This window comes from Peromyscus eremicus, chromosome 15 (genome assembly GCF_949786415.1).
Source record: "Peromyscus eremicus chromosome 15, PerEre_H2_v1, whole genome shotgun sequence".
In the NCBI taxonomy this organism is placed as follows: domain Eukaryota; kingdom Metazoa; phylum Chordata; class Mammalia; order Rodentia; family Cricetidae; genus Peromyscus; species Peromyscus eremicus.
Window position 1 is genome coordinate 44,532,201 of NC_081431.1, and position 24,528 is coordinate 44,556,728.

The 24,528-nt window shown below is 39.0% G+C and overlaps 1 protein-coding gene across 1 annotated transcript in view; it reads left to right on the plus strand.

Moving 5' to 3' along the window:
* Pla2g4a (phospholipase A2 group IVA) overlaps positions 1-24,528 on the plus strand; it is a 140,717-nt gene that overhangs the window by 69,602 nt on the left and 46,587 nt on the right. Inside the window, exons 5-8 of the mRNA XM_059280570.1 lie at positions 643-756; positions 13,541-13,578; positions 14,967-15,108; positions 21,215-21,351. Of these exons, the coding sequence (XP_059136553.1) occupies positions 643-756; positions 13,541-13,578; positions 14,967-15,108; positions 21,215-21,351 (431 nt within the window). The remainder of the gene's footprint in view (positions 1-642; positions 757-13,540; positions 13,579-14,966; positions 15,109-21,214; positions 21,352-24,528) is intronic.

Sequence of the window (24,528 nt, forward strand, 5' to 3'; positions counted from 1 at the left end):
GAGAAAGGAAAAAAATGAAAATATTGTTATGTGTTAAATATTGAGACCTCTAGGGGATGTGTGCAGAGTTCAGTTGTCTAGAATGGACTGTAATTAAAAACAAAACAAAAACATAAGGACCTTAAGGGACTATGAAATATTAAATACTTTAGAGTTTTTAAATTAATTTTTTTGAGACAGGCTCTTGCTTCCATATCTGGCTGGCATGGAACCTGCTGTGTAGACCAGACTGTCCTCAAGCTATAGATATCGGCTTGCCCTGCCCCTTGAGTGCTGGTGTTGAAGAATTTTTGTAAACCCACCTGGCCTAGAACATTATTTTTTTTAATGTGATAAACAATTTTTTAGTATTTTGAGTTTTTTTTTTTATTTTATGTGTAGAGTTTTTGCCTGCATGTATGTCTGTATACTATGTGCATAAAATGTCCCATGAAAGTGAGACCAGGGCATTAAATTCCCTAGAAGTGAAGTTACAGATAGTTGTGACCCACTGTGTGGGTGCTGGGAATTGAACTTAGGCCCTTTTGGAAGAATAGCTAATGCTCTCAACTGCTGTAGTTCTACCTGCCCCCCCCCCCCCGCCATGATAGACCTTTTAGATAAGATTCCTGGAAACTACTCACACTCTCTTTTGCTTTATAGATCACATTGATGGATGCCAATTACATCATGGATGAAACCTTAGGCACAGCTACATTTCCTGTATCTTCTATGAAGGTGGGAGAGAAGAAAGAAGTCCCTTTTGTTTTCAACCAAGTAAGTACCAGCAGAAGCACTTTCTACTCCATGTTCCATATCCGTTGATTTATTTTAGGAAGTTGGGCCTAATGCTTGGAAACCTCTGTTTCCTTATAGGATGCTTCAGCTTTCACTTTGTCTGCTCATTTCCTTCCCGTTCTTACCTTGTGCTTTCTTGCTGTCATTCTTTGTGGTGCTGAGGTAGGGACCCAGGACCTTGCACAGGTTAAGCAAACACTTTACCATTGAGCTGTGTCCGGGGACCCCTATGCTAAACTCTTATCGTTAAATATATAAACCTTGATGGAGGTGATAGCTACTATAAGGCATTAAATTAAGCCATAGCTCTGGACTTCACAGGGGGGCCCACCAATACAAAGCACTTGGGATAGTAAGACATTGCAAAATGCAACCTATTCCAACATTGTGTGCTACTTCGTTGGAACATGTATTTACTATTGCTATTATAAACACACACACACACACACACACACACACACACACACAATATTGAATATACTGCTATAGATTAAGCATCTCTGAGGAAATACTTTGTCTCAAGTAACTATGACCACATCAGAGAAAGGCCAGAGGAATGGTGTTGGATTACTCTTCTTACCTTTATACTTCCCGGTCTGTCACAGTTTGGTAGTTATTTATGAATTTAAAAAAGCCTTGGAAAATGATTTATGCAGAGCAAACTCATTGTATCTTAATGTATGATAAATGCATAAGAAACAAATTAGAGAATTTGTGATGAGACATTGATTGGTGGGCCAGTTAAAACATTTTATCATGTGCAAGGAAACACCATTTTCACTCATCCTTAGAATGACTTCAGGTTCCTCTACTTACCCAAACCTCTCTCCCTTAACTCTCAGCTCCTCCATGTTTCCTGTCCTATCATAAGCTCAGATGACCCCTTCCTATTTGATCCCCCTGGAAAGTCTGTGGTGTTTCCGGGTACTAACTTATTTATTACTGTCCAATTTATCAAATTCCAGTGGTAATAAAATTATATAGGCCAAGAGAAGTGAAATACTAATTATATTGTCTGCAGAGTCTATACATAACTTATGTGCACACCATCGGTGTGCACTTACTTAGAAGTTAACTTAAGATCACAGATTTCTTGAGTAGTCCACATGATCTGATCATCCAGAGAATTTGAGAAACTCCCATCTGTGCTTTCCCCACAGGTCCTTTCCCTGATCACTCATTAATTTTATAAACATTTATCAAAAATCTATAGTGTACCAGCCATTGTGTTTGTAGAAGACATATAAGGAATAATGTACAGGAAACTTTTCCCTCAATTATCTTCCTCTGAGGTAGAGGTGATATTGGAGCTGTGATGGGAAATAGAAGGAGGTAGATGTGTGTGTGTATGTGTGTGGTGTGTGTGTGTGTGTGGGGGTTGTATGTGCATATAATAATAAATCACTATGCACGGAGATAAATATCAGTGAGGTATGTATGGAGTTTAATGAGAGGGCAGAATAAAGGAAGTTTGTTTTGTGAGAAGAGGCCCCAGGTCATTTGAACTGTTTGAATAGTGAACATAGTGGTTAACACTTCGACATTTGAAGGAGGTCCATTTGGCCTTTGAATTCCTTATTATCTTTTTCAGGAAATTTAGTAGTTCCTTTGTGACTCATCTTATTCATCTATAAAAGTAGAGATAATATCTTACAAGGGATTTATAATGATAACTATATATACATTAAAACATAATGAATATCATATAAATTTAATTATAACTTGTTATACTTTGTTGCATAAAATATAAACTATACATCATTTAGATAGTTTAAATATTAACTATATCATGCATTCTAGATTATGTATGCAATGGTAATTAAAATATGTAAGTAGTAAACATGCTATATGCATGCATACATACCACGCTTACAGCAGAGGCTGGTACATATTAACTACTATGTATGAATGTGTTTTGTTTTTGTTGCTGGCATCACTTGAGAAGAGAGCAGTTTTTTAGGGGGCAGAGAAATAGTCTGGAGCATTCTAGATAGAAGCAATTGCAAAAGTGTAGTCTTGAAAGAAGGGAACAAGATGGGGCAAGTTAAAGGCTTGCCAGGTTCACAGTGTGAGTAGTGGGGCAAAGAGCGCAGAGGTGGTCAAAAACATCTAAAGGTCCTGCCTGGATTTTAATAAAGGTCTGTTGAGAGCTTTGTAAGCACAGATTAGCTTTTCCAAAACAGGTCTTTTATTTTCAATACCTAATCAAAAACTGATTATGAAAGAAGACATTACAGAGAAAAAAATACATTCCCTCTCCTTCTGTCATTTCCTATGGCTAAGTTGTATAACCCCTGAGCTCTGAAGAGGCTTTCTACATTCCTGAATTCAAAGTAGATTATGTAATTGCTTTCCTTAGTGTGTCTGGGAAAATAGTTAGCCAAAGAGCTTTTCTTCATTACTTTTCTTTCTGGAGTCTTTTGCAGTTTGTATTTGAAGTCAGTCCTGTGAGTTAATGAACTGGGATGGTCACTGGGAGGAGGGGACTTGCTGGTTGAGTGAAGAGTCAGGGGCTCTTTCTTGGATCATGTGGGAGTGCCCTATGGGAGTCTTGCCTTCCTCTTCATTTCCGGAGATAGGATCTGCCCTAGGTGGGTGGTTTTCTGTCTGTAATGCTTACAGATGTGTAAGAGAGAATGAACCACCAGGGAATGCTGGGAGAGTGCAGACTTACATAAACCTTGAAGATGGCTGTGGCAATATGATATAATAAGAAGAACACTTGGCTTTGGTGAAAAAGTACAAAAATTACAAGCCAAAACATTACTAGTCAGAGTTCCCTCAAACTTTTGGCATCTGCATGTTAATTTGACTCAACAGAGTGGTGTCTATGGCCAGGAGACAGCTGGAGAATCAACACAGACCTCCATCTGGACATGAGCTGACTCCCAGGGACAGTTCTGGCCATTTGCGGATTTGGAACCTGGAATCTTGTCTGGACACTGTTCTCCTTCCATATGTCTCTGAATTATCATTTGCTTTCTCTGAGTCTCGTTTTCATCCTTCAAATGAGGGCTTAGAATGCATTATTCTCTAGCATAGTTCATTTGACGGCATTCCCACCCCAAAACCCTTACAATTCTTCTTGTTTCACAGATATTAAAAATAAAAAACAGCAAGAGTAAAACTCTTTCAGTTGCATATTATGTAATTTCAAAATTCTGACGTATTTGTCTGTGGACTGACAAGCAGCTTCCGTATGAGGAGGATGTGAGTTCCTACGGAAGCCTGAAACTTGCCAACTATTAGAGAGGCATGGGGGTCCATTTTCCAGAACCCAATAATCTGTCTGAAAGGTAGGCAGTCATGTGTAACATCAAGAGGAATATGTGAGGAGCTTGTGTGTCCCACGTGACTTGCTTCATGACGAACAAGCAGCAGAGGACATGATGGGAAGTATCCTCAGATTCTCGTAAGGTTGGTAAAGAGGCAACAGGGAGCAAGTGAATAATCACTCAACACCAGCTAGTGATAAGTATCAGGAAGAAAATTCCATGAAGCCACCTAATAGAGCAGGGTGTGGTGGCACACGCCTATGTTGTGAGTGCTCGGGAGGCTGAAGCAGGAAGATAATGATTCTTGGGCCAGTGTGACCTACATAGGCAGATCTTATCTGAAAAAAAAAAAGGAGGTGGGGGTGGGGGGTTGGAGAGCTAGCTCAGTGGGGAAAGGCTCCTGCTGTTGAGCCTAATAACCTGGGTTTGACCTAAGAACCACCTGGTGGGGGAAGATAAGTAACTTCTCCTAGTGGTCCTCTCACCTTCACATGTAAGTGCTTGCAGCATATATGGTAGACCATGTGCACACCCACATGCACACCACAATAAATAGATAAAATATAAACCAGCAACACCACCCTCCCAACCCTTCTGACAGCCTGACAGATAGCAGTTGGTTCATATAGGCAGGAAAGAAGACCCCTGTAAAGCATTCTAACCCCCTCTCAAGATTTTATTATGAAGTTTTTCCTACATAAAATGTTCAAGTATTTCTACAGTGAACAAGCACATACCTACCATCATGTTCTGAAGTTAACATTCTCCTGCTGCATATGCCTGCCTCATATTTCTTCATCTCTTCACTCATCCATCAGCAGATCCCTTCGGGTACATTTATAAACAGATGGCAGACAGCACTATGCTTGACTGCTAAGCACTTCAGTACATCACTGAGTATCACTCAGGATTTATGTATGATCATTTTAAGTGCCATGTGCCTAGTACAGAAAGTATGTGCCTAGGGTTAAAGAATAAGTCACTCATTTATTAGTTCATTCATTTTTTTCACAAATGCGGTCCCATTCTGTAATTAACATTCAACACTGTGTTTGTTTGTCATCCATTCTCCATCTAGTCACAAGTAACCACTGAACACCCAGTAATGTGCAGGCACTCTTTGACTACTGATTTCAAACATGAGCAAACAAGCAAGCATCTTTGTCCTTGAGCTAATATTCTGTGTAGTAAACCAGATGAAAAGCAAGTTACAACAGGGAGAGATGCTTCTGTTAGTGAGGGCAGCAAATGCTACACAAACCAGGGAAGAAGAATGAAGGGGTTTTCATATGTGTTCAGTGAAGAGGGAGGGTAGCACATGACACTCTAGAAAATGTGGCTAAGAAAGGAAGAGGCTCAGGGCAGAAGATATCCAAGGAAGGAAGACCCTGCTTATAGCTTCAGTGTATTTTCCCAGGGTTCCAGGGCTGGGAACGTGTAGCAGTGTTGATAGGTAGAAGATTAGAGCTGTTAAGACGTGGGGCTTAGTTGGAAGTATGTCATCGTGGGTACTACTCTGGAAAGGGATTGATGCTGGCCATCCTTGGGAGTTGAGGAATTGTTCGATGAACCCAGCTAATGCCTCCACACTTTCCGGTTCCCTGATTTTGATGTAATCTCTGGGTGTTTCAGTTGTTTCCATACCATCTGTCATGAGGCCTTCGTGGGGCATCCTGATTTGGACTTTCAGCCTCTTAAACTATCTACACTCTGCAAGTCTGTGTTCTTTATAACATACCTCGATACCATGGTTATAATAACAGTAAACTGACCAGTGCAGTCTAGACGCCCAGATTGTCTGGCAGGCTAAGTAACTGCTGGAAGGAGGATGGTTCCAGTACAGAGAACGAAGGGTAGAAAGAGGGGCAAGAAACTAGGTCCAAAAGGGACAGAAGACAGTATGTTACAGCCATTGTCGGCAGCAGGGATATCCAAGGTTCAGCTTATCCTTGATGAAAAACATGGCCAAGCTAACTCACTCACAGAGTAGAGGACAGTTCTCATCAGAATGACCTCAGGAACTGCCCATGGGAAGCCATCATCTTCGATGGGCACAGCAAGTTCAGGAAGCAGTGTCTAGCTAAGGATAATGAAGAGAGAATTGATACATAAAGGAAGAGCAGGTTCAGTGGCTCAGAACCCAGCAACACGCACAGGCGAGGTGGAAGAATTGATAAAGCATCTTCCAGTTTGAGCGGTGAGTCACTGCAGGTTTGTGCCCAGGTAATAGGAAACTGAGAGCAAGCAAGGTGAGGCTTTTTTGTCAGAAAGGGTTAGCAGGGGAAAAGTTAGCATGTAAGACATTGAGTGTCGAGACTGTTGTGAAAAGGTGGATGCCCTAAGTGCTTCCCTGGAAAGTGACTAGAATAACAATGCACAGTGGCAGACACAAGGAAAGCCTCTCTGTTATCAGCTCTAATGTGTAAGAGTTGAGTCAGGCAATTTCTTGGTAGGGATGAGGGCTGTTGATTTGGAAATTGTTGTTGGAAATTCTTCCCTAGACTATGACTTATCATTCAACTTCCTCCAGAACACTGTGTTTTGAGGATAAAGTCAGGTTTAGAGCTGGGTCCAGTTTTTGGTGCAACTGGCGCTTTTCAAGTCATGGTTGGGTTGTACTGTTGTAGGTGGAACTTAGAGAGCACTGTATCTGTTACCCGAGAACAGCTGGGACAGCCTGCATCTTGACATCCTCGTCTCAGGGCCAGGGACCTTTGGCTTGCTGGAGTTTGTGTTTTGTGACTGATTAGCTTGAGCGATGGCATCTACTCCTGATGCTCTACATCCTCATCTAGGAAGCAGGGTTACATCTAGTCCCCACCTCTGAGGGCTATGGTTATGGTTAAGCATGTTAATACTGAGAAATAGTATATGGTCCAGCAATCACCAGATACATATTAGATATTCTCATTATAAATGTAACTGATCCAATTCAACTGAACATGAATCACATGCTTTATGGAACTGATTTAGTTGGATATTAAACTTATTTGTTTGTCTTCATTGACCTAAAGGAACTTAGTATTGAAACACAGGTAGAGTTGAATTTAGCAAGTATTTGTTTTATAATGATTCAGACTACTCTAGTCACTCATTCCTGAATTTATTAAATACAGTTTTCTTCCTAAAGCTTCAACCCTTTAATCCAGTTCCTTATGCTGTGGTGACCCCCCAGCCACAAAATTGTTTTCGTTACTACTTCATAACTGAACTTTGCTACTGTTATGAACCATAATGTAAATATCTGTGTTTTCTGGTGGTCTTAGGTGACCCCTGTGAAAGGGTTGTTTAACCCCTAATGGGTCAGGACCCACAGATTGACAGCCCCTGCTCTAGATCCTTCAGAAGTTATTTGGATCTGTGTAGACAAAGTAGCCCCCTTCAAACAAACCATGAAAATGCTACGGTTTGGAAGCCAGTCAGAGAAATTATACTTCTTTATTTCTCTAGATACAGTATGTTTGTTTTGGCCAATATTGGGGCCTCAGGTTTACACTATGCTTTAATTTTCTGTCTTTATTTGGAAGCTAGTATTATTGCTTAGAAATAGCCACATTTCATGCTTCTGTGGCATTTGTCTAATTTTGGCTGATTACTTTCATTGCTGTTTAGTCATAATTATGACTTGAAAATGATCTCTTTGGAAGAGGTAGTGGGTACAGCTTTAAAACAATAGGAGTTTGGGGCTTGAGCTCAGAATGCCCTTAGTGTCAGAGTGGGTTCATTGAAGAACTGTCTTGTGTGAAGTCAGAGACTCTTAAGTTAGGTAGTTCAGGAGACAAAGTGGAGTTTGGAGGAAAAGTCAAGATACTATAGAGGCCCAGATTATGGTGTTCAGCAGGGTTTTCTGGCTGTACAGTGTGTGCAGAAGTGATACACTTAATAGAAGTCATACTTTTAAAATTGTAAATTATTTTCTTTAAAAAATAAACACTGGAGACGAAAATCAGAGCTCGGGCATGTTAGGCAATGGTACCCCTGAGCTGTAGCCACAGATTTTTAAAATTTATCATTTTCTTTGGTCAGTAGGAGGATAATACCAGTACCATTTCCATCCCACTGTACCACCAGCAGCACAGACAACCAGTGCTTTTCAGGCACTTCTAAAGTGAGCTGGTGGGTTAGGTGCGTTCAGTGCAATTGCATTATGATTCCTTTGTCTTAATAGGTTTATCACAGTCGTACATTGATGACACAATTTCATGAAAAGTATGGGAATCAGGGGCAAAGATCTTGTATTGGCTAGTTTTATGTCAACTTGGCACAGGCTAACGTCATCTGAGAAGAGAGAACCTCAATTAAGAAAGCAGCTCCCTAAGACAAGGCTGCAGGCAAGACTGTAGGGCATTTTCTTAACTAGTGATTGATGAGAGAGGGCCCAGCCCATTGTGGGTGATGCTATCCCTGGGCTGATGGTCCTAGGTTCTATAAGAAAGCAGGCTGAACAAGCCATGGTGAGCAAGCCAGTAAGCTGCACCCCTCCATGGCCTCCGCATCAGCTCCTGCCTCCAGGATCCTGCTCTGTTTGATTTCCTGCTCAGTTTGATTTTTTGCTCTGACTTCCCCCAGTGATGGAAGTGTAAGCTGAACTTACACTTTCCTCCCTAAGTTGCTTTTGGTCATGGTATTTCATCACAACAATAGTAGCCCTCACTAAGACAGATGTAAAGAACATCAGACAGTCTTTATGCAGGGTATAGTAAAATGTAGGTCAAATAATTCCTGGCTTTAAGACAGAATGCATTTTTATTTTGGGCTACTAGCAATAGACACCGGGGTGAATCTTCTCATATATCCACGATAGATAACTTGAATTACAGGGTATTTTATAATATTCCTGCATTCATGGGCCCTGTTTTGGGCAGTAAGTTCTATCAAGGGAGTATAACATAGTCAGCTACAAACCGTAATGTAGTACCTAGCCACAAGTGTTTGAAGAATTTTATTTATGTGAAAGGCTGAAAACCTGGGAATCCCTTAGACAATAATAATGAAAATAGTAAACTTTAACAGACAAAGTTAGAGAGACCAAAGATTACCACAGAGAAAAAAATGGCTTGCTGGCAGTGTTCTGAGAAACTTTGGTTATTGTATGAAAGCTACTTATTAAAGCGCTCTTCATAATTCTCACTGGTGTCCACATTTGGTAAAAGATTAAGTTGAGGAATTTTGAGATCATAGGGAATAAAGAAGAACAAGCCACAGGAAAAAAAACAGTGTAGTTTCTTCATCTTTAAAGATCGCCTAGGGTATACTCTGGACGACAATTGTCCCACTTTCTTGAGTCACAGAAGATTCCTGGTGGAAAATACTAATTCTATGTTAGTCACGTTTTATACATTAGAAATGGTATTTATGAGTGTCCCCTTGTTGTGTCTACTTCACACTGGTGGAGTTGCAGTCCCCAGTCTTCACTCAGAACACCGTTCCTTGTCATATTTGTAGTTTGTTCTTCACAGGAGGGAGTTACAGGCAGGCTATGGCAGCCCGGTTCTTAGTAAAAGTGACTCTGACCTTCAGTTTTTCATTTGGTTGTCTTGCACGGGTCATGTAAATACAGAGACACTGAAAATATCATTGTCGTTTCTTTGACAGAGGTGAACAGTTGCTGAGTCAGTGTGACAGTCATTTGCCTTTGTTTCTGCCTAGAAGAAGTAAATGAGAATGAACAAGCTAGGGCCCAGAATTTGAAATTAATGATTTTTTGAAAGGAAACAATACACATATTAAAATATGGATACTTGACTATATGATCTTTTCATTGTAATAGCTTAGAAGTACCCCTTTGTTACTAGATACCATATATACTGTTTGAGCTCCATTCTTTCAACATATTCAAGAGAACTAGTGGCTTAGGTACATTTAAAATTACGTTAAAGTCTGAAATGTATTCTTTTAAACAGTAGTTTCTCGACTCCAGTTCCGTTTACTTACTCTGACTGAACATGTTCCATGGTAGATGTCAAAAATTCTTCTACAGTGTGGAATGCAAAGAAGAGGTTTTTGGTTTCCACAAGAATGCATAATTAGTGCAGCCTGGTTCTGTAATTCTTAGAGGAATTGGAGTTCTAACTTGTTCTGGCCCCTTGTGATGAATCATGGGTTTGGGGGCTGCCTGGGAGATTTGGTCCCCCTTCTGTCTAACACTCTGACCTATAACATGGAAGAGGTTCCCAATGAAGAGCCATTTGCAGTGTGTGGGAAGAAGCTTCAGTCATTGTTGAATGCCTCACAGGAAGTACATATTTTTGTGGCTGTTTTAGGTGAATGACATGTTCCAGGTAAAAGATATAGAGATTGTGAGTATCACGTTTCCCAGCAAGTCTGAACATACTGCACTGGGGTGGGGGAGGGAGGTGCAGGTGAAACTTCCTTCTGAGTTTCTGGTCCACTTGGGCAGCACAAAGAAGTGAGTGTCTGATCCATGATGAGAGCCATAGCAGCACATTCTGAGACCTCCTGGGCTTGCTCTTATTCTGCCTTTCCCTTAAGAGTCTTGCCCTCTGCCTAGGATCAGAATATCTTAAGAAATACTGATGAACATGAATAGAAAAGGTATTCTCCTGGGAACACAAATACAGCCATAAACATGGCATAGCCAATTTTGGTTTTGTTTATTAAATCATTGGAGCAATGAGGCACTGGATACCTTCAAGCATTGGATATTTTAATATGTAAGTTGGTTCAGGACCCGCCAGTTGTAATTCAGCTTTTTATTAAATATTGACTCTCGTGAGATATACATTGAATTAGAGCTTTATAAGATAGTTCATTTCCTGTCCATTTCTTCATAAAAATTTGGCCCTCTGGAGAGAAATACATTAAGCCTAATTTCATTTTAGTGGTAACTTTTATGTATTGTTTTGGAAAAACAATATACACCCAGGTATGGTGGGACATGGCTGTAATTTCAAAGCTCTGGAGCTGAGGCAGAATATTTACCAGTTTTAGGTCAGCCTAGGTTTTATAGTGAGACTTTGTCTCAAAACAAACAAACAAAACAAACAAGCAAACAACACCCAACAGCAGCAACGACTATTAAACAAAATTTGTGCGGCCTCTGCCTGATTAGTCTTACTAAATAACCCTGATAACACTATTCAGTATAAAATCTCTTTCAAGTTCCCTGTGAGAAAGATTCTGGTTGAAATTTCCAAGTTGGAAATTAGGCATAATGCACTGGGATGTGGTCTAGGCACTGCTCCCATTGATAAATGACAATTATTTTATAGCCTGTCACTCTTGATTTACAATGAAACACAATTTATCTGATCATGTGTAATTCCTGCTGTCCTAGACTTTTTAGAATATTTTTTTATCAGCTGTAAAAGTAATGTCTATATCTTCTTTCATAAATTAAGAATTATAAAGTTTGGCAGAAAACTATTCTTTGGGTCAGACTATCCCATAATTTTATCTCTATTAGTGATTGGATATTTTTTGACAGGACAAGATTATCTGGTATACTTCACATAATATGAGCATTCAACACATATTCATTAACTACCCATCAGTTCCAAATACTCTGCAGTGAACTATTAGTAGAAACCTTTTGAAGTTCAGTGCGCCGTGAGACATATGTTTATCTAGATCTTGCTATCTTTTCCTTATAAAGCCCGTACTGAGACTCATCTATGAACTTACTTTTAACCTTTGAGAAGCTCCTGCTCTTTTGTCTTCTCCTCACACCCTGAACCCCAAAGGTAACACATCTGATGATCTCTGCCATTTTTCGATGGTTCTAAACTCATGCCCTTCACATTTCAAGAAGCATATTGTAGATCTACTCTAGAGTAGTGATCAAGCAGTTGCTCCAATCTATGTTCTTATGGTAACTGGTATAATAAAAGTAATAGCATGATTTTAAAATTATACAGCAGCTTCCAGGACATTTTCCCATTGGTTCTTGTAACGGTCTTATTCAGTACTGATGTCATCAGTACTAACGTCAGAGGTCTTTCAATAGAGCAGAGATGTACTTTCTGGAAAGACATCTTTTCATGCATATTTGCTCTGTGAATATTAGCCACTCCCTTTCAAGTTAAATGAAACTTGTCTGGTTGACAGGATGCAGTTTGGTTGGCTCGCAAGTACCCTTGAGAAAGTAAAATCCAGATTCTCCCCATTGCATTGGTAGATGTTTGGCAGAGCCTGGATCTGGGTACCCAGTAGGCATGAGTGTCCCAGTTCCACCCAACTCGTTACACACATGTACGTGTGAACTGACACCAAGGCTTTCTTTAGTTTCTTGGCTGTGGTGGACATTGAATCTGCAACCTTAAGCAACTTGCGAACAGTGCTCACAGTAGTAATATTGCCTTATTTTGTATCTCAGCCATTTTTATATTTTATGACTAATAATCATGGAACTGAGTACTTTATTTCAGTGAGGGAAGAAAACAACAAGGCAGAAGCATTACTTGATTTTTTTTAAAAAAAATTGCAATTCTTTGACAGTTTCATTTATGTATGTAATGGATTTTTAAAATTTCACCCCCATCTCATTCCCTCTCTCATCTCCCTTCCACTCCTTCTGGAACACCTTCTTTTTCTTCCTATTTTCATTTTGTTTGTTTGTTTTTGTGAGGCACTGAGTTTAATGAGGGTTGCTTGCATGAACATGGCTAAGTAAGAGTTTGTTCACTCCAGCATGGGTTCTTATCCATGGCTCTTGAGGAAAGTGTTTCCCACCCTCCAGCAACCATTAACTGATAGTAACCCCTCAGGAAGGGGTGGAGTCTAACAAGTCCCTCCCCTATCTGTGATGGAATATTGAGGGATTTCACCTTGTGCAGGTCTTGGACAGGTAACCATAGCTTCGGTGAGTAAGTGTAGTGGCCATGCAATGTACAGAAGATGGTGTTTCATAGCACTCTTTCCTATGCTCTGGCTCTTATATTCTTTCCAACTCCTTTTCTTTGATGTTTCTGAGACTTGGAGTGGGTAATACAGATGTTCCATCCTGAGCTGAGCACTCAACACAGTCACTTATTTTCAGTACTTTGACCAGTCATGGGTCTCTGCGTTAACTGTTGCCCACTGCAAACAGTAGCTTCTCTGACCAGAGCTGTATGGGAGCACTAATCCATACATAGAAACACATATTTAAAAGATAGTTTGACACCCTGTCCACTTAGTGAAATAACAGTAGTAGGTTTTACCCTAGGGCCTATGACCTCCCCAGCTTTTGACCAGGATTACAGTACCAGGCATGAATTCCTTTCTGTGGACTGGGCCTCAAATTCAGAAAGCAGTTGATTACCACCGTAACAGTCACACCACTAATCAGGCAGAAGCAATTCTAGTACTTGCTAAAATGATTTATCATGCAGAGTTATATAATAACTAACAAAAATTGACAAACATGTCTATATTGGCTTTTCTTTTTGTTCCTTTTTATTTGTCATTCAAATTTCATTTTGCCTGTTTGCATTATATCAAGAACATCTGTTTTATTACCTCATCTAGCTAATATTTTCCTTTTATAGGTCACTGAAATGATTCTGGAAATGTCTCTTGAAGTTTGGTAAGTTCATTTATTTAATCAGATGAAGAATATTGGAATTGATATTGTTAAAGAGAATACTTTATGTGTGAAATAATTCCTGAAGCTTTGAATACATAGCAATATCATAATAGTCCCCTTCAGCTATCTCCTCACTTACAAAATCCAAAAAGCAGAGTTGTAATATTTTCTTACTTTTCCAGTAGTTTGGAAGCTGGATAATAGTTGTCAGAATAAGTGCTTGCTTTCAAGGGCTCTTCTAGTAACATATCTATTCCCATGGAAATAATTGTAGTCTTTAAAGCCCATTTCTTGTCAGTGATTGGCCACTGACAGTGTGTAATAATTTCTTCCATAGCTGTCATGATACATTATACTTGATGTGGTTTTCAGTGGGTATAAGTTTCAGAGAAATTGTTGCTGTTGCTATTAAAAAGGGGTATAAATAAGAGATTCAAATGTCTTTTAGATGGCCCTGCATTTGTGGTTATCTGGAGTTGTGTTGTTTGAAGCGCTTCTCTTTTGCGGGGAGTCCTCCATTAGACAAAGGAACTTATTCAGATAATATTTCTGCAAGCATCTTCCCTGGGAGTTAAGCACTTTGTGATGTTAGAAGGTGTTAGATGCGAAAGTAGTGGGGATGCAGGAAGAGGGGAAGAATTCCTGACCACCTAACCTTGTAAAGTACTGTACCAAAGCCACAGTCTTTTGTTTTGAAGTCCTGCTGAAAGTCTTCACTGTCCTAATATACCATGTGTATTGGCCACTTTCCTACTGTCATGATACAGTACCAAGGCAACTTACAGAAGAGAGTTTATTTTGGGTTTATGGTTCGTGATGGGGGTGCAGAGGCACCAGATGGCAGGAGGCAGAAGCAGCATCTGAGAACTCATATCCCTATCTATAAGCAGAAAGTAGAGAACACAGTGGGAGTGGTGTGAAAACTCACAACTGCCCCTGGTGACTTACTTTTCCCAGCATGGCCACACCTCATAATCTTCTAAATAGACACCAAATGGGAATCAAGCATTCAAGTCTAAGCCTTATGAGGGACATCTCATACAAACCACTCCACAATGTATTGGAGACTGTTTACTCATTTATTTTACCTAAATATCACTTTCTTTGAGAAAATATTTTTAATTTGTTCACATCTGAATACATTTTGCTAATCCTCCCCCGCTCCTTCTGTTTCTAGTCCAGTCTTAGATCACTGCTTGCCATAGGGCACATAACTGTTTTAAGACAGCTATCATTTTGTGCTAGTGTTTAAGATTGCTTCCTGGGAATGGTTTGAGGGAAGCAATCAGCATGTATTAATGAAGCTTTGAGCGACCTCAGAGGTGGAATACTGTAAAACAAGGCTCCTGGGAACGCTGGCTCATTGACCTCTCTGTTTTCTATCATAGCTCATGCCCGGACCTACGGTTCAGCATGGCTCTGTGTGATCAGGAGAAAGCTTTCAGACAACAGAGGAAAGAGAACATAAAGGAGAACATGAAGAAACTCTTGGGTCCAGAAAAGAGTGAGGGGCTATATTCCACACGTGATGTGAGTTGGGGAATTTTAAATGTCATTACAGTCTAATGATAATTTTTTTAGTATTTTCTTCAAATATATCCCTCAATATGAGCATTATCTCTTCAGCTTTTGAGGGAGGATAAGTGGTTCAAAAATGAAAAGACTTTGAGGATGTCCAACTCAACACTAATCTTATTTGGTAATTGTTATCAGCTTTAGTAGTTATTTCTAATTTTACTTTAAAAACAATGTTAATGCCACAGAAAAGCTGAGCAGAAAACAGACAGTTCCCCTAATGCTTTTCACTCACACATTTGTATAACATCCTAGTCTTAGAACAAAACCAAAGGGATGCGTGTGTGTGTGTGTGTGTGTGTGTGTGTGTGTGTGTGTGTGATATTTAATATGGAAATTGGCTCATGTATATACTGAAAGTTGAGAAGTCCTATGATATACTGTCTGTAAGGTAGAAAACCAAGGAAGACAGGGATGCAATTTAATCTGCATCTGAAGGATTTGATGCTGTGTCTATGAGTCCAGGGCTGTAGGCCTAAGGATTAGAATTGCTGGGGTGCTGGGATGGTAGTATTGGTATCATGTCTCAGAGACCCAAGGCCTGAGAACCAGCAGTATGGACATCCAAGGGCAATAAGACATGAATCCATATCAAGCCATGCCTGTTCACATAAAAGACAGAAGGTATTTTTTATGGAGTCCACTGATTCAAACACTAGTCTTGGAAATCACCCTCAGAGATGCATGCAGAAATACTGTTTTATTAATCTGCTGTCTGGGTATCCTTTGACCCAGTGGTGTTGACAGAACATTTATCATCACATTCTTGGACTGTTAACACTCCATATCAGAGCAGTACACTTGTTAGCATCAATGAACTTAACAATTGTTGCAAAATTGCCCAAGTCCATAGTTTATGTGAGGGTTTGTAATGAATGTACATTTTATGGGTTTTGAGAAACGTACAATAATCCATGTCTACAGAACTGGGGGATAATTTTGTTGTCTTGAATATCCATTGTTTTCCACCTGGTTAACTCTCCCTCTCACATAACCTCTGACATCCACTTATATTCCTTCTTTCCTCATAGTTTTACCTGTTTCTAGAATCTTATACAGGGGCAGTCAGATAATGTAAAGTCTTTTCAGATTGGATTATTTCACGTAAGAATAATGGAAATTCAGCTCACTCCATATCTTCTCACAGTTTAACAGTTTTGTCACTTTTTTAAAGCACTTTAGAATAATTTATGTTCTCTAGTACAGTTTTAAAAATTTCCACTTTATTTTTATTTTATGTGTTTGGGTGTTTTGTCTGCATGTGTGTCTCCCATGGAGATGAGAAGAGGGTTTCAGATCCTCTGGGACTGGAGTTAGAGAGGGCTGTGAGCTGTCGTGTGAATTCTGGGGATTGAAACCAGGTCCTATGGAAGAGCAGCCAGTGCTTTTTTTTAACTGCTGACCCATTTCCCCAGTCCCTAATACATAATTTATTTATTTTTTAAAAAATAAGGCGTGCAAGTATTAACCCTTTTTAGAAAAACACTCTCAAGAGATGTATACAGAAATAAGGTTTTCCTAGTTAGCTCAACAACATTACTTAACTGACTTGAGTTGCTTATTAAAAGAGGAGATAAAAAATATGTTTTAAATTCTTCATATTTCAGAGCAGAGAGCTGCAAAATAACATCTAAAATTGACCAAGTAGTAAAAAAAAAATGACATCTACTTATAGAGTGTTTAGAATAAAGTAAGTGAGAACAGTTATTGATATACAATATTTGAATTTTACTTTAACATTTTTCTTTGTTTAAATTACAGCGAATATTCAGTAATACATTTTATAACCTTTTTTGGATGATCTATTGTAGCTGAAGTTTTCCTGTGTCCCAGCCTGCCAGCAGTCGGGACAAATCTCTCCCACTAGTGTCCCATAAGTAAACACACAGAGGCTTGCTTATATTAATTAAACTGCTCAGCCATTAGCTCAGGCCTACCACTGACTAGCTCTTACATTTAAACTAACCCATAATTCTTATTTATATTTAACCACGTGGCTTGGTACCTTTTCCCAGTTCTGCCTTCATATCTTGCTTCTCATGACGGCGGCTAGCAGCATCTCCTGACTCAGCCCTCCTGTTCCCAGAATTCTCCTCTCTTTGTCCCACCTATACTTCCTGCCTAACTACTGGCCAATCAGCACTTTATTTATTAACCAATGAGAGCAACATATTCACAGCAGATATCCACAGCAATCTGTCCTTTCATTTGCCTATCTCTATCTATCTATCTATCTATCTATCTATCTATCTATCTATCTATCTATCTATCATCTGTCTGTCTGTCTGTCTATCATCATCTACCTAATATACCCCATGTCTCTGTCTTCTTCTCTATTTACCCATCTATCTTTAGAAATGAAATCTATGAAAATAAATTGCTGCAATGATGAAATTTGTTAATGAAAGAGCAGCAGTTCTTGGCTTATTTCATGAGGTTTTGCCAGGAACTGAGTATTTTAAGTATTTTAACATAATTTTATTCCTTAAATTCATAAATATGCACACTTTCATACACACACACACACACACACACACACACACACACACACACCCAGGGTTTCAATATTATTGCAAATTAAAGGCAAAATGCACTTGGAAACAAGACATAGCGACTGAGGAAAGGCACCTGATCAACACCCCTGTGTCACAAGCTATGGCAGGTTTCCAGCTATGTCTTCAAGGTGTCATGAGATGGGAAGCTGGCTGCTGATGCTGGCGTGGCTTTGATTGCTGTGAAGCCAACTACCTGTAAAATACAGCACTGCTTATGAGGGATTTCTGCCAGGAAGAAAAGTGAAGCCTCCACTTAAATTTCTATTTCAAAAAAATGCAGAGAACTAACTCTTTTCTTATGTTGCATCTTCTTTGTTACCCTGGCAGATCTCTTGAGGAATTTACGACAGGTTATTATGTTTGGTTACTAGTATTTGGAGGAACTGCCTTCTTACCATATTACTCATTTCCCCCTCCATTTACTTTTAATGCAGGCAACACACCTTTCACTAGCAATTCTACAACATCTTTTTGTTTCCATCTTTGTTTGCTGTTGTTAGACCATTAGGGCCTAGAAATTATATTTCAAGCTTGTTCTGATTTCTGTCCTCTATCACTGACTGAGACAACTAAGTTAGCTTCTGGAGAAGATAAAAGTTCTTCTTACCCAAGGCTCCTTACTGAGTTCAAAGTCTTGTTTGGACAAGAGATATTTAAGCAAGTTAAACTAATGATGTGTTAAGTTAACAGACATGATAGAGGACGCTAGAATTGGTGGGAAGGTGGGAGAGTACTGACCAGGCCAATGTGGAATGAGCTTGCTGGAATACAAAGGAGATTCTCTAGGTTCATGGTCGTCTCTGTCCCTCAGAAGACCTTGGCTCAGAATCCCAGGCTCCCTATTTGCTGTTTAGTTATTTGCAGCAATTTTATTTTTCACTCCAGCTCTTCCATTATGCTATTCACAGCTAATAACTTGGCTCTTAATCAAAGGCAAATTAAAGTCAAGAGATAAGAGATCCATAAATCTTTCTCTTCTAAGTTTCGGCCGTAAGGTTGACACATGCCGGCCATGCTTTTCCCTAGTAGTTTCTCTCCTACTTCAATGAGGAGATTTCCTTTTCTTTCAAATATGGATCCACAACAGACACACATCACAAGCCCTTCTTAGGAACCATAGTATGTTAATTATCCAGTCCTTCCAGTTCCCTCCCCACCTATGTTGTCATCTTCCACTTGACTACAGATACTTTATATAAAAATATACACATGCTCTTCACAGCCCACTTGGCATCCTTTCATGCTTCAGGCCTCTGCCTTCCCTGTTTTATTGCATCAGTCTCATGATAAATAGATGCTGACAGTGTCTCACTCCATCTTTCCCGACCACTAGCTGCTGATGTCAGATGTCCTTCTGACATTGGAGACATTGTCCCTTCACCTTGTAACTTCTCCTTTGTCATGGGTCTTTGATTTTCTTACCTAATCTCTGTATTTCCATCTTTGATTTCATCACTAATGAGCCTCTCGGTATCTCCATCTCAGCGCTCTTGATACTGAGAGCAATATCACTGTTCTCTGTATCTCCTCTGGTCCTCCTTGCCATTTTCTGTCTAACCAGAATTCAGAGTGACATTTTCAAAACATGAAGCTGATTGCATTAAGCTCTTCTTTTGCATTTAAAAGTACATTTTTTTCAGAATCTACCATGATTGTACCTAAAAGTGCTACAAATATTCATTTGATGTCTTCTTTCTCCATTAGAATATGTTTGACGAGGGCCACACAGTGTCTGTGATGTCTACCTGTGTATTTATAGTCTCTAGCACAGCTCCTAAAATATACTCAGGAAATATTTTATGTGAGTCAGAGAATAGAGTTAGGTAGTAGTTGATATAGTTAAGGTTTCTAATAGTCTAAGAATTTATGGTTCCCATAGACTCCAAGGTCTAACCATCACAAAAGACAGTTTTCCCATGGCCCTGTGTCAGGCCTCACTAAGGAAACAGACCAATAAAGTGCGAGTCTATATGGAAAGATGTTCATTTTAAGAAACTGGTTTATACAATTGTAGAGACTAGAAAGTTCAAACCTGAAGCATGGGCCAGCAAGGTCCAGGCCCAGGAAAGCTGATGGTTCGAAGTCTAAAGGAGGTGCTATATAGTTCCTTCCTGATCTTAGCAGCCCATCACCAAGGGAAAAGTTACTCAAATTAGAGACATTACAAGCTTGCTTATCAGATTTGAACTCCACAGCAACAATGATGAAAGAGAAAGCTATAGTTTAAACAAATTACTTCAAGTAGACACATAGGGTGTGCAAAATGGCAGCTGATTTTGAAGGGCACCAACATGTGAAAACCTAAATTCACTTAATACAGACAAGAAGTGGCATGTTTCAGAAAGATTTCTGTCCCAAATGATGAAAAAACAATTGTTGTTATTGTTGTTGTTGTTTTAGAATATTTAGAACCATAAATTCAGAGCTTTCTTCTCTAAGGAAGAAAAATAATAGTATTTGTTAGCCCATGCATCAAGGAGATTAAATCAAAACACAGGATTTTTGGTAAATGAAAGTTCATTTCCTGTAATCCTACGAGAAAGTATGTGAAATATTTCTTGACGTATTTATACGCAAATATTAATGATGCTATGTCCAAATACAACCTAAAAACTTTTTAACAGCATTTCTTATCTGATTCTCTTCAAATAGCATCCAGGACTAACAGATACACACATTATTACTCTGAATGCTATTTCGGAATGACTGTTCAGAACACTATTTTAGTTTCCAAACTTACTCCTCATGTACTGCACAGAATTGTGTTGATATTATTTGATGTTATAGATGCGTATGAAATACAGTTGGCCTACACATCTGGGAATTTCTCTCAATGAATATATCTCCCTTTTCTGTAACAATGCCAAAGAGGAAAAAGCATGGCTTTTGGTGTGAATTGTACCTTAGTTTCTTTCTCGGTTGTACTAATTACTAGCCGTCTGTGTATTGTGGGTGCTTCACTTCTTTCAAATGGAAATAAAAATGGCTTCTGATCACATGCCTTACACCCACCCCTCGCTTCAGATCTGTCACCAAATGTTAAAGATTCTCTCTGTAAATGTTTGTACCTTGCAAGCAAGCTATTTGCTCAACTGACAGATTCCTTCTGTCAGACTGACAGAAGGAGCATTATTCTTTTTACACCTTTCGGGATATCTGAGGGACCAAATGAAACAGTGTCCCTGAGAGCAAGCTACAGACTACGACAGACTGAACAAGCATAGAGCTTTGCTACGGTGGTTGTTATTGTAACTGTTACTGAAATAGTATCTGATTCCCATCTGACTTTGATTCTCGCTTTTTGAAATGAAGCACTTCTTTAAAAACATTAAATATACAAAATAAAATGAATAAGCATGCACAAGAAAATTAAATATGGCCAACATGTGAGTAATGTATGTTTCTTTATATTAAAGTGAAATGTTTTTAACTTTAGAGTTGGAACTGAAAATAAATTAATTTGTGGGTTTTGTTGTTTGTCCAATCTCTGTGTTGCTTCATTCCAGGTCCCTGTGGTGGCCATTTTGGGTTCAGGTGGGGGTTTCCGGGCCATGGTGGGATTCTCTGGTGTGATGAAGGCGCTGTATGAATCAGGGATTTTGGACTGTGCTACCTACATTGCTGGTCTTTCAGGCTCCACATGGTTAGTATGCATTTTTAATTTATTTGAATTTTATTTCTCTAAAGGTTTATAATTTATCTAACTCAAACATTAGGAAAGGGCAATTTAACAAAATTGAATCTGAACTTTAAATTACTAAAATCTTTCCTTCTGATGCCACAATCAGCTTAAGAATGTCTTATTATAATAAACATTTGTATTTAGTTAAAACTTTGGCCATCCGTTTACTCTTTAAAGCCTGTTTTGGTGACAATTGTAGTTAGGACATAAAATAAAAGGCTAGCCTAGTTGAAGATAATTTTAGATAAATATGACAGTAGTGGAATAGCATACTCCACCCATAATTAATTTAATCTTCCTATAATTTGCTGATTTGGAGTCCTTCAGAAAACATGTCTAAGTCTATATGATTCACTAGGTATTCATCTTCCTCTTTAGGGCAAATAGGAAAAAATGCAAGATGCTGTAGACTACAGAAGAGAGAACATGTCTCTGGGCAGCACAAATGCAGGAGGTCTCATTGGTTGCTGTCTAACAAAATATTAAACTAATTCTTTAATACGTTTAAACTCAGTGTGCCTAATCCACACCAGCACATAGAAAAATCAAATCAATGGCTGAGCTGTGGTGGCACATACTTTTAATCCCAGCACTCGGGAAGCAGAGGCAGGTGGGTCTCTGAGTTTGAGGCCATCCTGGTCTACAAAGTAAGTTCCCAAGATAGCCAGGGCTTCACAGAGAAACCCTGTCTCGGACCACCCTCTCAAAAAAACCTGAATTCCCTCAAAGAGAAAAAATCAAATAGATGGTCTTCTTCAGATGTCTCAAATGAGAGAGCATTGCCTCATTACAATATGTCTGCTTCTGACCTAGAAGTCTGGTTTAGTTAGTGGGCCATGACAAAGTTCATGTGTCATATTGTTGTAGTTTACATATTCAACATTTTTAAAGTGTCATTTTAAAGTGTCGTTTTATCCCATGAGGTGGATATTAGTTTCATTTTTTTTTTGACTAAAGAAAATTTGACTCACAGGCCAAGTGACTTGTTCATCACTAGATAGACCAGCTTTAAGGTCCATATTCTAACATTTTTTATACTAAATCATCATCTTCCCTTCGAGAGGTATATATATGATATGATGTTAGTACCGTGTTCTAAGCAATTGAGCTAACTGGCTACTTCTATATTATGTAGAGTTTCCTATGCAGATAATCTAGAGTTGCTAAAAAATATTTTTTTCCTAAATATTTTGAACCAGATTCTGTAGTTAAATAGCCAATAACTCAGGGCTACATTTGCCACCTTCATTGTGCCCTCAACATGATTTATGTCTTCTGAAGACAGGGTGTAGCCTGTCATTATTCTTCCCCTGGAAGGGAGGAGCATGCACCTGCCTGTTTAATGAGTAATGTGGTGAGAACGCTTGGACCCTTTTGTCCAATCTCTTACTAATAATTTTATTATTTGTCTCCACATTGTTTTGTTCACTCAATATTTAGTTGATTCTTGTGGCCCTTGTTGAGTACAGCAAGAGGTCTCTTTTCTTAAACGCATCCAGTAAACGATGTCTAGTCCTTGAGCACTGGGGTAGAATTGTGTATTTGTTATGTGGATTAGACCTGTAGTCATTTCCTTTGTCATAGAGTTGGGCAATATCTTCTTACATGCTTTTCTCGGGAACCGAGAATAAGTCCCATGAAATGTAAGAGAGTTTTAAATTTGTCCACACTTTCATACAGACATGATGTCTGCTCTACCTTTTTTCCCCTCCTTAAATATTAGCTTTACCATTTTTATTTCATTTCCATGAATCACCCTTGTTCTTTAAATTGTTCTAATAAATGTTCACTTACTGGCCATTCCATGTTTTCATTGGTTAGTACATATTTTCCTTGATTTCTTCTGGTGGAATTAGGAGCTAAGGGCTGTGATAATCACACAAACTGTCTTTTAAGTTTCTCCTCATCCTCTCTGATGGCTCTTTCCTCCACGTCACCATTCACTGCATATTCACATCACTGCTTCTCTCCTTGGTGCCAGGTCTTCTTCGTAACCTCCCTCTTGCCAAATTATATCTGCATGGCAAGCTTTGGTGATTCCACAAATCCATCTGACTACCTGAGATGTGGTATCCAATAGTTTAATTTGTAGAATCCTGAGAACACCAAAACATGATGGACAAAAGAGGAGGACGAAAACTAATAGAAACAGCGAGAGAAAGCCTGAGAGAGGAGAGTCAAGTGAAAGATGGGTCCCAGAGGCCAGGGATGATGAGAGCTCTGAGAAACAGCCTAGGTTGAGTTTGGAAAATGTTTGTGGTTTTAATTAGGAATCATCGACTTAAGTTAATAAAAGTTATTTTAGTCATGAAATTACATGAACTGAAAGCATTAATTCAAATATGGCAATGTGAAACCTGAAAAAAAAAACACATGTCATAAAGGGGAAAAAATAGTCAGTGTTTGAGGACACTATGGGGCTTACCTGTTTGGTTTTTCAAATTTAAGAGACTGGGATATTTAGGTAGATGTCTGAGGTGAAGGGAACAACACATAAAGGTCGTTGAAAGACAAGAAAGCAAAATGTCAATAGATCATAGACAGGAAAGACTTAGAGACAGATTGCAAGGTGGAACGCACGTGTGGGGAAAATTGTACTGAGAAGAGGAGATATTTCCTGAGATACAAGAAGGCTTAGGGATGATTCATGTTAATGATTCTTGTTTAAGAAAGATAGGCAAGAAAGGAAAAAGTTCAGACGAAGGAATTCAGAAAGACTTGGAAAAACAAATTACACTTCAGTATTCTGCAATGTTTCATATTCTATGGAGACATGACAGTAATTTGGCATAAATGAGATAGTACAAATACATGTGGAGTAGTCCTGGACCTCCCAGACAGTTTTCTGTGATCACAAAATAAAATTTTAGGTTGGACAAAGCTTCTCTTATAACTGTAGCTACCTTTACAGTAATTATTTCTGAAATTATTTTTGGATGATTCCTGTGACTCATTAAATATAAACTCAGGAGGCTTGGCATGAGTAAGCTAGGAGAGTCATGATGATAATTCTGTGTTCTCTTGCTTAGGCTTTTAACAGAACTCTCTTTCTCAGAGGAGCTGTTATCTTGTAGCACTGGAAAGGGCTATATATTTTATAATTTTAATGACCTATTTGTATGGAATTACCCTCAAAGA